The 13653-nt window shown below is 41.7% G+C and overlaps 2 protein-coding genes and 1 long non-coding RNA gene across 6 annotated transcripts in view; 2 read left to right on the top strand and 1 right to left on the bottom strand.

The window, feature by feature from the left end:
• The window catches only part of LOC123512087, a 12858-nt gene extending 751 nt beyond the window's left edge, over positions 1 to 12107 (bottom strand). The window contains exons 1-2 of the long non-coding RNA XR_006677023.1: positions 11621 to 12107; positions 2497 to 2687 (exon numbers count right to left, since the gene is read on the bottom strand). This is a non-coding gene — a long non-coding RNA (uncharacterized LOC123512087). The remainder of the gene's footprint in view (positions 1 to 2496; positions 2688 to 11620) is intronic.
• Positions 711 to 5551, top strand: LOC123512083 (apolipoprotein D-like). The gene is made up of 6 exons (XM_045268287.1): positions 711 to 867; positions 1562 to 1693; positions 2523 to 2670; positions 3207 to 3304; positions 4024 to 4144; positions 4690 to 5551. The coding sequence occupies exons 1-6, from the start codon at positions 844 to 846 to the stop codon at positions 4752 to 4754; spliced, it is 588 nt and encodes a 195-aa protein (XP_045124222.1). The 5' UTR covers positions 711 to 843; the 3' UTR covers positions 4755 to 5551.
• LOC123512082 (galactosylgalactosylxylosylprotein 3-beta-glucuronosyltransferase P-like) lies at positions 6305 to 13653 on the top strand. 4 transcript variants are annotated; one of them, XM_045268282.1, is made up of 8 exons: positions 6316 to 6414; positions 7063 to 7193; positions 7337 to 7443; positions 10559 to 10700; positions 12139 to 12293; positions 12630 to 12806; positions 13217 to 13327; positions 13430 to 13653. In XM_045268282.1, coding segments are annotated over exons 1-8 (948 nt in total). In that variant the 5' UTR covers positions 6316 to 6412; the 3' UTR covers positions 13553 to 13653. The 4 variants fall into 4 exon arrangements, with proteins under 4 accessions (XP_045124219.1, XP_045124217.1, XP_045124220.1 ...); XM_045268284.1 differs by lacking the exons at positions 7063 to 7193; positions 7337 to 7443 and having other exon boundaries at positions 6305 to 6414; XM_045268285.1 differs by lacking the exons at positions 7063 to 7193; positions 7337 to 7443 and having other exon boundaries at positions 6331 to 6418.

The raw sequence follows: 13653 nt of genomic DNA, 5'->3' as shown, positions 1-13653 counted from the left end.
TAAAACAGCAAATGAAAAATAAATCACACAGTCTTTCTCTGGCAAACAAATCTTTCATAACTTTTAAGACACATGAATATAAAATGCCTTACGTAGCATTATGTTATCACTAACTCACACCTGCTACTCTTGAATCAATTCTCACAGCTTTGGGGGTTTTCTTATCACATATCAGTCTCAGTGCAAGTTAATGGGAATTCTACAAAGATTTTCAATGATTCTAGTTATAGTTAATCAAGCATTATAAGTGATCAATTGGAAAAAAAAATTGAATCTCACTCCTGGTATACAACTCAGTGGAAATTTTTTTTTTTTTTTTTTTCAAGGGTGTTTTTAATGATTCTGGCAAAAAGTTAACATATCACTGCCTCATTGAAAGACATTAGGAAATTCTTTGTGTGTTTTAATGGTTCTAGTGATAGTTTAGCAAAATTTCAGCATGCAAAGTTGAAAAACACGAGAACCCTGACTCTGGAGATTACAATTGCTTTCAAGGGAGTTTCAATGACTTGACATTAAACAAGCTGATAACTCCAAAGACAATTTAGCACAGATTCACCATTATCTATAACAACTAAACACATTCATGAGAACCAGAACAATTATATAAGCCTCTGAATGCATGACAAAAAGGACACAGTTATCAAATACAAGGCACAGGGGGGAGGAGGTGGATTTTATATAAGCAGCAGCGACACACGAGATAGTACACCTGTAAGTCAACCAGTTCATTGTCACGGCTCACACACTCACTCCCTATATATACCTGCTTTCAGTCTCGTCTCTCTCACTCTTCACTGCTTGCGTCTGTTTTGCCTTCGGGAATTCGGTCGTGAAGCGAAGATGAAATACGTCATTGCTCTTGTGGTAAAACACTCTGATTTATTTATCTATTTGTTGTTCTTTCTGTGTATAGTTACTCTTGCATTATTATTGGTGTTGTCATTGGTAGTAGTAGTAGTAGTAGTAGTAGTAGTAGTAGTAGTAGTAGTAGTAGTAGTAGTAGTAGTAGTAGTAGTAGTAGTAGTAGTAGTAGTAACTAGTAGTAGTAGAAGTAACTAGTAGTAGTAGTAGAAGTAACTGGTGGTGGTGGTGAAGTGACTGGTGGTGGTGGTAGAGTAACTGGTGGTGGTAGGTGAGTAACTGGTGGCAGTGGGAGTGACTGGTGGCAGTGCAGAGTGACTGCAGGTGGTGGTGGTGGTGGTGGTGGTGGTGGTGGTGGTGGTGGTGGTGGTGGTGGTGGTGGTGGTAGTGAGTAGTAGTGTGAGTAGTAGTAGTAGTAGTAGTAGTAGTAGTAGTAGTAGTAGTAGTAGTAGTAGTAGTAGTAGTAGTAGTAGTAGTAGTAGTAGTAGTAGTAGTAGTAGTAGTAGTAGTAGTACCACTGTTATCACTACTTAAACTACTACCAACAATAACGAAGACACTGACCCACCAATCATCATATTACCAATCCATGCCTGTCCTCAACGAATCTATCCATCTATTCACCTACATCCATCCAATGCTCCTATTAACCATACCCATCTATCCACCTTTCTATGAATCCTAACTTTCCTCTCAGCTTGTGGTGGCAGCGGCGGTGGAGGCGGCGGTGATGGTGACGCAGACTCGTGGACAGGGATGTGTGACAGTGGAGCCCGCTTACAATTTTGTGAACTCCATGTACGAAGGACGCTGGTATGAAATTGGCAGGGTAAGTAACTGAGAGAGAGAGAGAGAGAGAGAGAGAGAGAGAGAGAGAGAGAGAGAGAGAGAGAGAGAGAGAGAGAGAGAGAGAGAGAGAGAGAGAGAGAGAGAGAGAGAGAGAGAGAGAGTTTCCTTCCAACTTTTTTGTAACTTTTTCTCTCTTCTTTTGTTTTCTCCTCTTCTTACTTTCTCCCTTTTTCTTATTCTCCACTTCCTCACTTTCTTTCCTCCATACAGTTTTGTTCTCATTTCTCCTCCCACAACATTTAATGCAGCTCTCTCCTTTCTCTTCCTCACCTCCTAATGCATTGTTTCTCTAATGCTCCTTCTCTTTCCCTCCTATTCCCCTCCGGAGTCTCCTCCTGATCTCTTCCCCTTCTATCACAACCACCTCTAACCTTCCTCCTCTCTCTTGCCACCCTTCTTTCCCCTCACCTGGCAGATCTTATGCTCCTTCTCTTTCCCTCCTATTCCCCCTCCTCCTGATTTCCTCCTCCTCCTCCTCCTCCTCCTTCCCTTCCATCACAACCACCTCTAACCTCCCTCCTCTCTCTTACCGTCCTTCCCTCCCCTCACCTGGCAGCTCTTACGCTCCTTCTCTTTCCCTCCTATTCCCTTCCTCCTGATTTCCTCTTCCTCCTCCTTCCCTTCCATCACAACCACCTCTAACCTTCCTCCTTTCTCTTACTGTACTTCCCTCCCCTCACCTGGCAGATCTTACACTCCTTCTCTTCCCCTCCTATTCCCTTCCTCCTGATTTCCTCCTTCCCTTCCATCACAACCACCTCTAACCTCCCTCCTCTCTCTTACCATCCTTTCCTCGCCTCACATGGCAGATACAGACGCCGGGTGGGGCTGCGTTCCAGAAGGACTGTTGGTGCGACACAACAGACTTCCACTCGGAGACTCAGCTGACAGGCGATGGTGAGGCAACCTACTCCTGCAGGAAGCATGGCCCGGACGGCGACCTGCAGAGCGCCACAGGTGAGGACATGGCGACCCTCCAGGAGGAAAGGGAGCATGAATTAAAGCCTGCAGAAGGATACAGGACAAATTCAAACCCTGTAGGAGGAAATAAGGAAAAAATTTAAACCTTGTAGGAGATAGGAAAGGAAAGCATAAACTAAACCCTGATGAAGGACAGGGGGAGCACAAAATTTAAAACTCTGCAGAAGAAAAAGGAGCACAAAACTAAACCCTGCAGGAGAAAATAGGAAAGGAGAGCATAAATTAAGCCCTGCAAGAGAATAGAGGGCATAGCTTTAAATCCTACAGGTGGAAAGGAGGGCATGAATTAAACCCTGCAGGAAGAAATTAGGACACAAATCTCAACCCTGCAGGAGTAAATAGTGAAGGAAAGCATGAATTACAACCCTGCAAGAAGAAATAGGTAACTTTCCCTTTCTCAACCAAGCCCAAGTAATGTTCCTAACAGTTGAGTTCGGTACCTCTTGACCTCTCTCCCCAAGCTGACCCCACTAACTCTTGAGTCCCATAACCCATGACCTCTGCACTTCCAGCTGACCTTTTCTTCGACGGCATTGCTGGAAAGTTTAAGCAGCAGTTTCGCTTCCCATTCGCCCCCCAGCTGGATTACACAGTGGTTTTCGTAGATGAGGTGAGGATGTATATACAGGTAACTCTTGATTTACGCATGTTTAATTTACGGATTTTTGTTAATACGCGACCAAAAAAATATTATAATTGATTAAATTTGCGCGATCGGTTTGCTTATACAGAACTTGGACAACATCCCACATCCCCCCTATTACCTATTGTTTCTTATGAGAATACAAGTTAGTTTTACGCGAATTTTGAAATATGTGATGCCTCTTGGAACGCATCTATCGTGTAAATTGAGAGTTACCTGAATTCATAATCCATTCATAATCTCTCTCATTCTCTCTCTCTCTCTCTCTCTCTCTCTCTCTCTCTCTCTCTCTCTCTAACTGATCAATCTTTTAATCCTTTCCTACTCCTATTACAAACATGTCTTCTTTCTTTCCTTCACTTTTCACAGCCATCACAACCACTTCTTTCTTTACCACATCACAGACTCTTTGTGACTGACTCAACAATCCTTTACCTTTTTCAATGCATCACAAAGCAGCTTTTCTAATGTCCTGCTATTCTTAAGACTGTTGTTTTGTTCATCTGCTCTTACATTCACACCAACACTATTTTCAAAAGGCTTTAGTTGTAGTGATGCATGTTTTTGGCATGTTTTTCGATATTCTAGTGACAGATTAACAAAACTTTTACATTATTCATCTCGGTAGCCTTTTAAAACAGTAGTTGTGAGGGAGGAAAGCATTTCTGACAACTTCCCTTTCTCAGGATGTCGCGATGGAGTACGACTGCGACACAACCTTTGGCATCACCAACTACTGCATTCACTTCATGGCACGCACACCTCACATGGACCCCGCCAAGCTGGACACCCTCATCTTTTATGCTGGTGAGAGAGAGAGAGAGAGAGAGAGAGAGAGAGAGAGAGAGAGAGAGAGAGAGAGAGAGAGAGAGAGAGAGAGAGAGAGAGAGAGAGAATGAACTCTATTAATCATTTAAGACAGTGATTTCCAAACATTTTTCAGGGAGTAGGTAATGGAGGGATGACAGAAATAAAGTGAAGAGTTCTGGAAATGAAGTAAACACTGCAGCACCTGGTATTGGAATTAGTGTTAACTTCTTGTTAGTAAATGAAGTTATAAACTTAGTCTAACATAATTGGGTACTAAGATAAAACTGATCAATAATAAGCAACTAAGCTTACTATACACTATTAGAGAAGAAATGTGAACTACCCGAGACTGTGACAAGCCATCCTGACAGACAAGTCACTCGGCAACCTTACCATGACTTGCCCATGATGTCCCTCCCCCACCATCACTCTCATATCATGCATCAATACTGACACTTTGTGCAACAGTAACATGCTTGCTTAATGCAGCGTGTTGAATCACTGGCCAATGCTCTACTCTGCGTCATCTTGTCTCATTTTAGAAAGCCTCGGCCTCAACACCCAGAACATCACCTACAAGGCAACGGAGCAGGAAGGTTGCTGGTAGTGATAATGCTAGTGGCCTACTGTTAGTGCAGCTGCTGCTGATCTTGTGATACTGATGCTGTACTTCTACTACTACTACTACTAGTAGTAGCTAGTAGTAGTAGTAGTAGTAGTAGTAGTAGTAGTAGTAGTAGTAGTAGCAGCAGCAGCAGCAGCAGTAGCAGTAGTAGCAGTAGTAGTAGTAGTAGTAGTTGCAGTAGTGGTGAGGAGGAAGAAAATTCTTAAGTAGTAGTAGTAGTAGTAGTAGTAGTAGTAGTAGTAGTAGTAGTAGTAGTAGTAGTAGTAGTAGTAGTAGTAGTAGTAGTAGTAGTTCATCTAATTCATGTTATTACCATTGTGTCCTGCATTGTCATTCAGTATAAATAGTGAAACACACACACACACACACACACACACACACACACACACACACACACACACACACACACACACCTCAAGTATCATGCACAAACAAATATGTACATACAATCTGCTAAAACCACAAAATATACTTGTAACATGTTATGTATACTGCAATTAATACATACAATGCTTAATTAATCCTTTATGGCATGTAAAAAAATGTATAAATTGCCGTAACTCATGCTTTTTTCTTCTTTATGTCTGTTACAACAAAAATCGGTACATATCATTTTACATTATATAAAAAAAACTAATATGTGTTTCATTACTCATTTTAATTCAGCAATTTTTCATGTCATAATGAAAAGAAAAGCACTGTTTTCCTCTATAACAATGAAACAGTAACAGCAAAAATCGGCACCTATTATTTCATATCACATTAAAAAATAAAAAAGTGTTTGTGTTTCATTAATCATTAGAAATTTAGAGATCTTTTATGCCATAATAAAAAAAGAAGAGTACATACTTTGTTTTCCTCTATAACAACAAAACGTATTAACCCCCTTCAATACTAACACACATTTTTACCATGATTTTTGGTTATGATAAGAATTTTATTTGCATTACGAAGGGTCTATGGAGGTCAAAGGATTAATGGCCAATACGTCTTCACTATTCTAATCCCCATATAAATTTCTGAAGGTATATAAAATCACCAAATGAATATAGAAACACTACATGGTAATGGAGGGGTTAAGGGGTTAAACTGTACCATGTAATGCAAAGAAACGTGACATGCAACACAGCCCCCAAGAGAATGCCATGCCAGCTAGTGACTGTCATCTTGTTACTGATCTATTTACCACTATCTACTCATTTCTTACTTTTTTAAGGAATTGCAACAAAACTGAGATCAAACGGTGCCTGCAAGATATAAATTTGTTTGAATGCCTTGGTGAAAATAAATGAAGTGATAAGTAAATAAATAAAGACAAAAATACATTGATGAATAAATAAAAGTTATTCATGGAAGAAACACAGGAAAATCTGCAAACACACACACACACACACACACACACACACACACACACACACACACACACACACACACACACACACACACACACACACACAGACACACAGAGAGAGAGAGAGAGAGAGAGAGAGAGAGAGAGAGAGAGAGAGAGAGAGAGAGAGAGAAACATTTCCCAGATAAGATAACACCATAACTTCTCTCTTTCTATCACTTCTCCCTTCTCTCCAGTCTTCCCGCCCTCCAACCTTTCACACTGCCTCTCTCTCTCTCTGCTCCAAAAGATGTAAGTAAGAAACTGGATTTAAAGGGACTCCTCTTCATTTAATAGCCTAGTAATGACTAATGAAGAGTGAATATTAGAGTAGTAGTAGTAGTAGTAGTAGTAGTAGTAGTAGTAGTAGTAGTAGTAGCAGCAGCAGCAGCAGCAGCAGCAGTAGTAGTAGCAGCAGCAGCAGCAGCAGTAGTAGTAGTAGTAGTAGCAGCAGCAGCAGCAGTAGCAGTAGTGGTAGTAGTAGCAGCAGCAGTAGTGGTAGTAGTAGTAGCAGCAGCAGCAGCAGTAGTGGTAGTAGTAGCAGCAGCAGCAGCAGCAGCAGCAGTAGCAGTAGCACTAGCAGTAACAGCACCAGCAGCAGCAGCAGCAGCAGCAGCAACAGCAGCAGCAGTTGTAGTAGTAGCAGCAGCAGCAGCAGCAGCAGCAGCAGCAGCAGCAGCAGCAGCAGCAGCAGCAGCAGCAGCAGCAGCAGCAGCAGCAGCAGCAGCAGCAGCAGCAGCAGCAGCAGCAGCTGCAGCAGCACCAACACCAGCAGCAGCAGCAGCAGTACCAGTAGCAGTAACAGTAATAGTAGTAGTAGTCATAATGATACAGCCTCTTCTATCTCCTACCCCTTCCCCCTTTCCTTCCTAACCCTAACACCCTTCCTTCCCCTGCCAGGCGAGCATGCGTCGGACAACAGGCGGTGGGGGGTGCGGTGGTGGTGGTGGTGGTCATGGGCGGCCTTTGGTGGGCGACCTCACAACCCACGGCGCCCCCAGAGTGTAGGGCGTCTTTAGCTAGCCTGAGAGGTGGGCAGAGAGAGAGAGAGAGAGAGAGAGAGAGAGAGAGAGAGAGAGAGAGAGAGAGAGAGAGAGTAATGAAATGAAAAAAAAAATACTGAAAAAATTTCTCTCTCTCTCTCTCTCTCTCTCTCTCTCTCTCTCTCTCTCAGACACATTGGTAAGAGCGATCAGGGAGGAGGCACAGCGCAAGGACACCACTCACTTGCACCTGCCTACCATCTATGTTATCACGCCCACCTACGCCAGGCCAGAGCAGGTGTGTGTGTGTGTGTGTATTTACCTAGTTGTATTTACCTAGTTGCAGTTTTACAGGGCCAGGGCTTTATGCTCGTGTGGCCCCGTCTCCATATCTACACTTATCCAATCTTACTTTAAAAGTATGCACACTCGTTGCAGACACTACTTCTTCATTTAAACTGTTCCACGTCTCAATACATTGTTGAGGGGAAACTATATTTTTTAACATCTCTCAGACATCTTCCTTTTCTCAGCTTTTTACTATGCGATCTTGTGCTTTGGATGTCATTTTCTTCTCTCAGGATCAGTTTCTCATTATCCACTTGGTCCATTCCGTTGATCAATTTATAAACTTGTATCAAATCTCCTCTCTCCTGTCTTTGTTCCAGGGTTGGTAGATCCATAGCCTTTAGTCTCTCCTCATATGTCATCCCTTCAAATTCTGGAACCATTCTTGTAGCCATTTTTTGTAGTCTCTCCAATTTCCTTATGTGTTTCTTTTTATGAGGGGTCCACACTACTCCTGCATATTCCAATCTGGGTCTTATTATAGTACTTATCAATTTCTTCATCATTTCTTTGTCCATGTAGTGAAATGCTACTCCAATATTCCTTAGCAAATTATATGTTTCTCTAAAAATTCTATCAATATGGCTTACTGGTTGATTGTTTTCTTCCATCGTCACTCCTAAGTCCTTTTCCTTTTTACTTTCTCCAGTTCTACTCCATCTCCCATCTTATAGATTCCCACAGGTCGTCTTTCACTCTTTCCCATTTCCATGACATGGCTTTTGTTCACATTGAATTCCATTTCCCACTTTTTACTCCATTCCCAGATCTTATTTAGGTCTTCTTGCAGTATTTCACAATCCTCTTTTGCTTTATAACTCTGCACAGTTTCGTATCATCTGCAAACAGATTTATGTAGCTGTTCACTCCTTCTGGCATGTCGTTAATATAAATGAGGAAAAGTATTGGTGCCAATACTGACCCTGTGGCACTCCGCTTTCTATTGCTCTCCACTTGGACTTCATATCTTTAACTACCGTCCTTATTTCTCTCCCCCTCAAATAATTTTCTATCCATCTCAATGTGCTTCCTTTTAAGCCACCCTTCTCCTCTAACTTCCATAGTAATCTTGCATGTGGCACTTTGTCAAACGCCTTTTTTAAATCCAAATAAATACAGTCAACCCATCCCTCTCTCTCTCTTGTACTCTATCAACTATTGTAGAATAGAAACTCAATAAATTAGTTACACATGACCGTCTTTTCCTAAAACCAAATTGGCTATTTGATATTAATTTGTTGTCTTCAAGGAACTCGATCCATTGTTTCTTTAATATTTTTTCACACATCTTGCATATTACACTAGTTAGTGATACCAGTCTGTAATTTAAAGGTGTGTGTGTTCATTTATCTATCTAGCTATGTCTGTTTGCCTATTTTTCTAGTTAATTATTTTAGTGTGTGTATTCATATGTGACTGTAAACTATTCATATGTACCTCTTTATGTCTGTCTATATCTCTATCTACAGCCGAACATACAAATTCTAACCCTACCAAGTACCATGTCATATTTCCTTTCTTCTTGAGCACCTCTGATACATTTTGGTACACACACACACACACACACACACACACACACACACACACACACACACACACACACACTGGGAATGGAGTAAAAAGAGGGAAATGGAATTCAATGTGAACAAAAGCCATGTCATGGAAATGGGAAAGAGTGAAAGACGACTCGTGGGAATCTATAAGATGGGAGATGGAGTAGACCTGGAGAAAGTTAAAAAGGAAAAGGACTTAGGAGTGACGATGGAAGAAAACAATCAACCAGTAAGCCATATTGATAGAATTTTTAGAGAAACATATAATTTGCTAAGGAATATTGGAATAGCATTTCACTACATGGACAAAGATATGATGAAGAAATTGATAAGTACTATAATAAGACCCAGATTGGAATATGCAGGAGTAGTGTGGACCCCTCATAAAAAGAAACACATAAGGAAATTGGAGAGACTACAAAAAATGGCTACAAGAATGATTCCAGAATTTGAAGGGATGACATATGAGGAAAGACTAAAGACTATGGATCTACCAACCCTGGAACAAAGAAGGGAGAGAGGAGACCTGATATAAGTTTATAAATTGATCAACGGAATGGACCAAGTGGATAATGAGAAACTGATCCTGAGAGAAGAATATGACATCCAAAGCACAAGATCGCATATTAAAAAGCTGAGAAAAGGAAGATGTCTGAGAGATGTTAAAAAATATAGTTTCCCGCAGAGATGTATTGAGACGTGGAACAGTTTAAATGAAGAAGTAGTGTCAGCAATGAGTGTGCATACTTTTAAAGTAAGATTGGATAAGTGTAGATATGGAGACGGGGCCACACGAGCATAGAGCCCAGGCTCTGTAAAACTACAACTAGGTAAATACAACTAGGTAAATACACACACACACACACACACACACACACACACACACACACACACACACACACACACACAGTTAAATGTTGAAGTGTCTCAGGCTAGATGAGTGCCCAAAATCTGTGAAGCTTCCTTTCCAACTTGTAGAGTGTTGAGGTGTCACAATCTTGTAGTTTGGCCTTAATGATACAGCCTATGAGTTTTCTATTAAAGGAATATCTGGCCAGTCTTTTGTAGTGTTGAGTTCACACCTTTTAACTACGCGTATTTTATCAGTCTGAGCTGGTGTCCCATCCTGTTGGTACACATTTCAGCTCTACTGGTCTACAGTATATGCCTGACTACATGCATCTGTCTGTCTGTCTGTCTATCAGTGTCTGTCTATCTATCTGTTTATTGCGTCTATCTATTGATATCAATCTAAAACAATATATATATATATATATATATATATATATATATATATATATATATATATATATATATATATATATATCCATATATATATTTACAGTATATCTCTATATTAGTGTTTAAGAGTGTTTCTCCTCTGTCTGTATCTGTCTCTTTATTAATTCGTCTATCAATAGATTAATGCATATTGTTTAACGTTATTAGTCTGTCTGTCTATCCCTGTCTGCCTGCATTTCTGTCTATATCTCAGCCCATCCCTCCCACCAGATACCGGAGCTCACCCGCCTTGGACAGACCCTGATGGGGGTGCCAAGAGTACACTGGGTGGTGGCTGAGGACGCCCACGCCACAAACATGAGGGTGGTTACCTACTTGAAGCACACCGCTCTGCCCCACACCTACCTTCTCAGTAAGTCTCTCTCTCTCTCTCTCTCTCTCTCTCTAGATGTCAAATTGTCTCTAAAGCCTTTTTCACACGAGCGTTTCTGTGCGCACTGAAATACATAGGTTTTGTACGGACGCCAGCACTTGACCCCATGGCCATCCTAGTCATATAATTTCTCAGTAGAAACACCGGGCAGCCCCTCATGAGGTGAAGGCTTCAATTTTCCTTTGATTGGTTTACCCACTTCAAAAACTAAGCCTTTAGACTCACCAGCTTGACCTTCCCCTCCTGGTACTTTACATGTCCCATCCTTCCTCATGATAAGAGCACGTCACCACGTCATATTCCTCTCCACCACACACACACACTGATACTCGTATATCAATAACACTGTCGTCTTGCAACACAAACCATTGTTACAAGCATTTAGCCACCGACGTACACCAAACCTTAAGCATGGCACGGTCGTCAAGGAATTATGCTTTTCTTCGTGTTTCCATTTATAGGCCTTCTCTAAGTCAGCAAGGTACTGCACTACAAGCGGTAACTCAAAGTATGGAATACTCAAACAGCGAACGAGTTATAAGGAAGTAATGATCCAACAAGTTCAGACCACAGCTTAGTTATGCTACACTAATTAACGCCTCATAAATCTTCTCGGAATAAGTAAAGTATACATGACAATACAAAATGTAATGGTGATAAGACTAAATCTACTGGATAACAACAGAGAAAAGCTTAGGACACTTTCTAGCTTTGTTGGAACGCCAACGATTAGGCATGAAAAAAAAAAAAAAAATGGGAGCCTCTTTCACCCTACAGTATAAACGTTCCCGGGATCACCACAGTACACTGGCCACTGCAAGACGTAATACTGATCCAACATAACATATTAGCTAACCTAAGAAAGTACCGCAATGCCAAACAAACTTATATCAACTCACTGTGGTTGGAATGGCGGAGCTGCAGCAACTATCTGGCGGCGTGGCGAGGATTGACAGAAATGGGAGGGAGGGACTTCTGCGCTACTTGGGTGCCCGCGAGTTTTAAGTTACATACTTTGAAATGTTTGTACAGACTGAAGAAAAGCAAAGAAGTAGTTGAATTAGCTGCTGAAGCGAAGATACTGATTTAATTTATGATAATCACTCAAAAACCTCTACGAAATGAGTTAACGAGAGAGGAAGTGCAACGCGAGAGGAAAAATGGTTAGATCACTATAATAAGAAGAGAAGACCAGGAAGCAATTAAAAAACTTAGAAAAAAAGCTATTTGAGGGAAGATCGAGGTACAGAGTGAGATGGAGAATGATAACATTAATAACAATAGTAGTAGCAACAGTACTAACAGTATGTAGTGGCAGCTGTAGTATAGCAGCAGCAGCAGTATATACTACAGCAGCGTACCCTTAATTAGCTTACCCTCAACACATCTTAACCTTCCCATCCTGCCCACACCTCAGCGCCCATGCCTGAGGAGTATCGGAACCAGACTATGCAACCCAAGGGCGTGGCCAACAGGAACGGCGGCCTGGCGTGGGTACGGGCGCAGGCAACTGAGGGCGTGGTGTTCTTTGCGGACGATGACAACGCGTATGATCTGAGGCTGTTTGAGGAGGTATTATACAGTGGTGGTGCTGACTGTTGGTGGTACACTTCTTGTTCTTTTATTCTACCATACTTGCTCTTTTTTCACCTTTCCTCTTGTTCTTTTTCTTATTTCTTTTCCCCTTCATGTGGTTGCTGCTGTACCCAAGATTCCAATGTATATAGTACAATGATTATAACTGTGTACCCAATACATTAGCCCTCTGATGCAGATGCAGCACACTTCTGTGGCCGGTGAGGCTGTCTTTTATTTTTTTATGTTAATTTGTATTCCCCCTCTTCTATTTCTTATGGTGATTCTTTAACTGCCATCCTGCACCCTCAGTATTATATAACACGCCCTCAGATGCGGTACACCTCTCGCGTCTCCATGTGGCCGGTGGGGTTGATCAGCGGCAGTGGCGTGTCTAGCCCTGTGTTGAGGAACGGCCGCCTCGTGGGCTGGTATGACGCATGGATAGGAGGCAGGACATTCCCAGTGGACATGGCGGGGTTCGCTGTGAGTGTGGAGTTCCTGTTGCAGGTGAGAGAGAGAGAGAGAGAGAGAGAGAGAGAGAGACCTATAGAAACTCAGTTACTTCTTTAACCCTTTGAATACCACACGATGAAGCGTAGACCGCATACCGAAGGAGCTTTGACACGCAGACCACATACCAGAGTAGCACCCAATTTTTTCAGAGCCCAAAAATAGACGAGACAAGTTCTCAAAAGCACTTCTGTTCGTAAAGTTAATATTGTTTATCTATCGCCAGAAAACACCCGTGAAAACCAGCATCACTTGAACATTTTTTTTTTTTATATATAGTTAGAACCTTTATGGAAGTCGTGGTGTGGTGCAAAAGTGTTTCAGAATACTTATGTTCCTTTTTTGTCTCGGGGGAAGATATATTAAAGTGACATTTCTAACCTGCCTCTGTTCTCTCGTGTCCACAGCGTCCTGATGCTACAATGCCCTTCAAACCAGGCCACGAGGAAGACGGGTTTCTAAAGAGCCTTGGTACTAAACCGTCAGATATCGAGTTCAAGGCCGCTGAGTGTACACAGGTGAGGCATGACTAACTGACTGAGTGACTGATGGGTAAGTGGCTGAAAGAATGAGTGACCACACCACACTACATCATCACCTATCTCTTCCCGTCTTCACAGATCTACGTTTGGCACACTCAGACAAGGAAGAACCGTCCCTACAGCAGACAGATCCTAAGCCCAAAGTTTGATGGGACCAACCTACGTGTGTTGCAAAAGGACATAATGCTCCAGCCAGGGTAACAGGTGGTGACATTTTATTTTATTTATTTTTTTTACAACAGCTTAAAAATGTTGCGTTACTCTCTCACTCTCTCAAAAAGTTAATAAAGGTTTAATTTATA

This window comes from Portunus trituberculatus, chromosome 32 (assembly GCF_017591435.1).
Source record: "Portunus trituberculatus isolate SZX2019 chromosome 32, ASM1759143v1, whole genome shotgun sequence".
NCBI lineage: Eukaryota > Metazoa > Arthropoda > Malacostraca > Decapoda > Portunidae > Portunus > Portunus trituberculatus.
This window is presented reverse-complemented; position numbering and strand designations above follow the sequence as displayed.

Bases quoted from the DNA above. Each gene is read 5' to 3' on its own strand.
- LOC123512082 (XM_045268282.1), top strand. The intron at 7,444-10,558 runs GTGTGTGTGTGT...CCCTCCCACCAG, and splicing joins CCTACGCCAGGCCAGAGCAG to ATACCGGAGCTCACCCGCCT. The intron at 13,328-13,429 runs GTGAGGCATGAC...CCGTCTTCACAG, and splicing joins AGGCCGCTGAGTGTACACAG to ATCTACGTTTGGCACACTCA.
- LOC123512083 (XM_045268287.1), top strand. From the start codon at position 844: ATGAAATACGTCATTGCTCTTGTG. The intron at 868-1,561 runs GTAAAACACTCT...CTTTCCTCTCAG, and splicing joins AATACGTCATTGCTCTTGTG to CTTGTGGTGGCAGCGGCGGT. The intron at 4,145-4,689 runs GTGAGAGAGAGA...GTCTCATTTTAG, and splicing joins CACCCTCATCTTTTATGCTG to AAAGCCTCGGCCTCAACACC.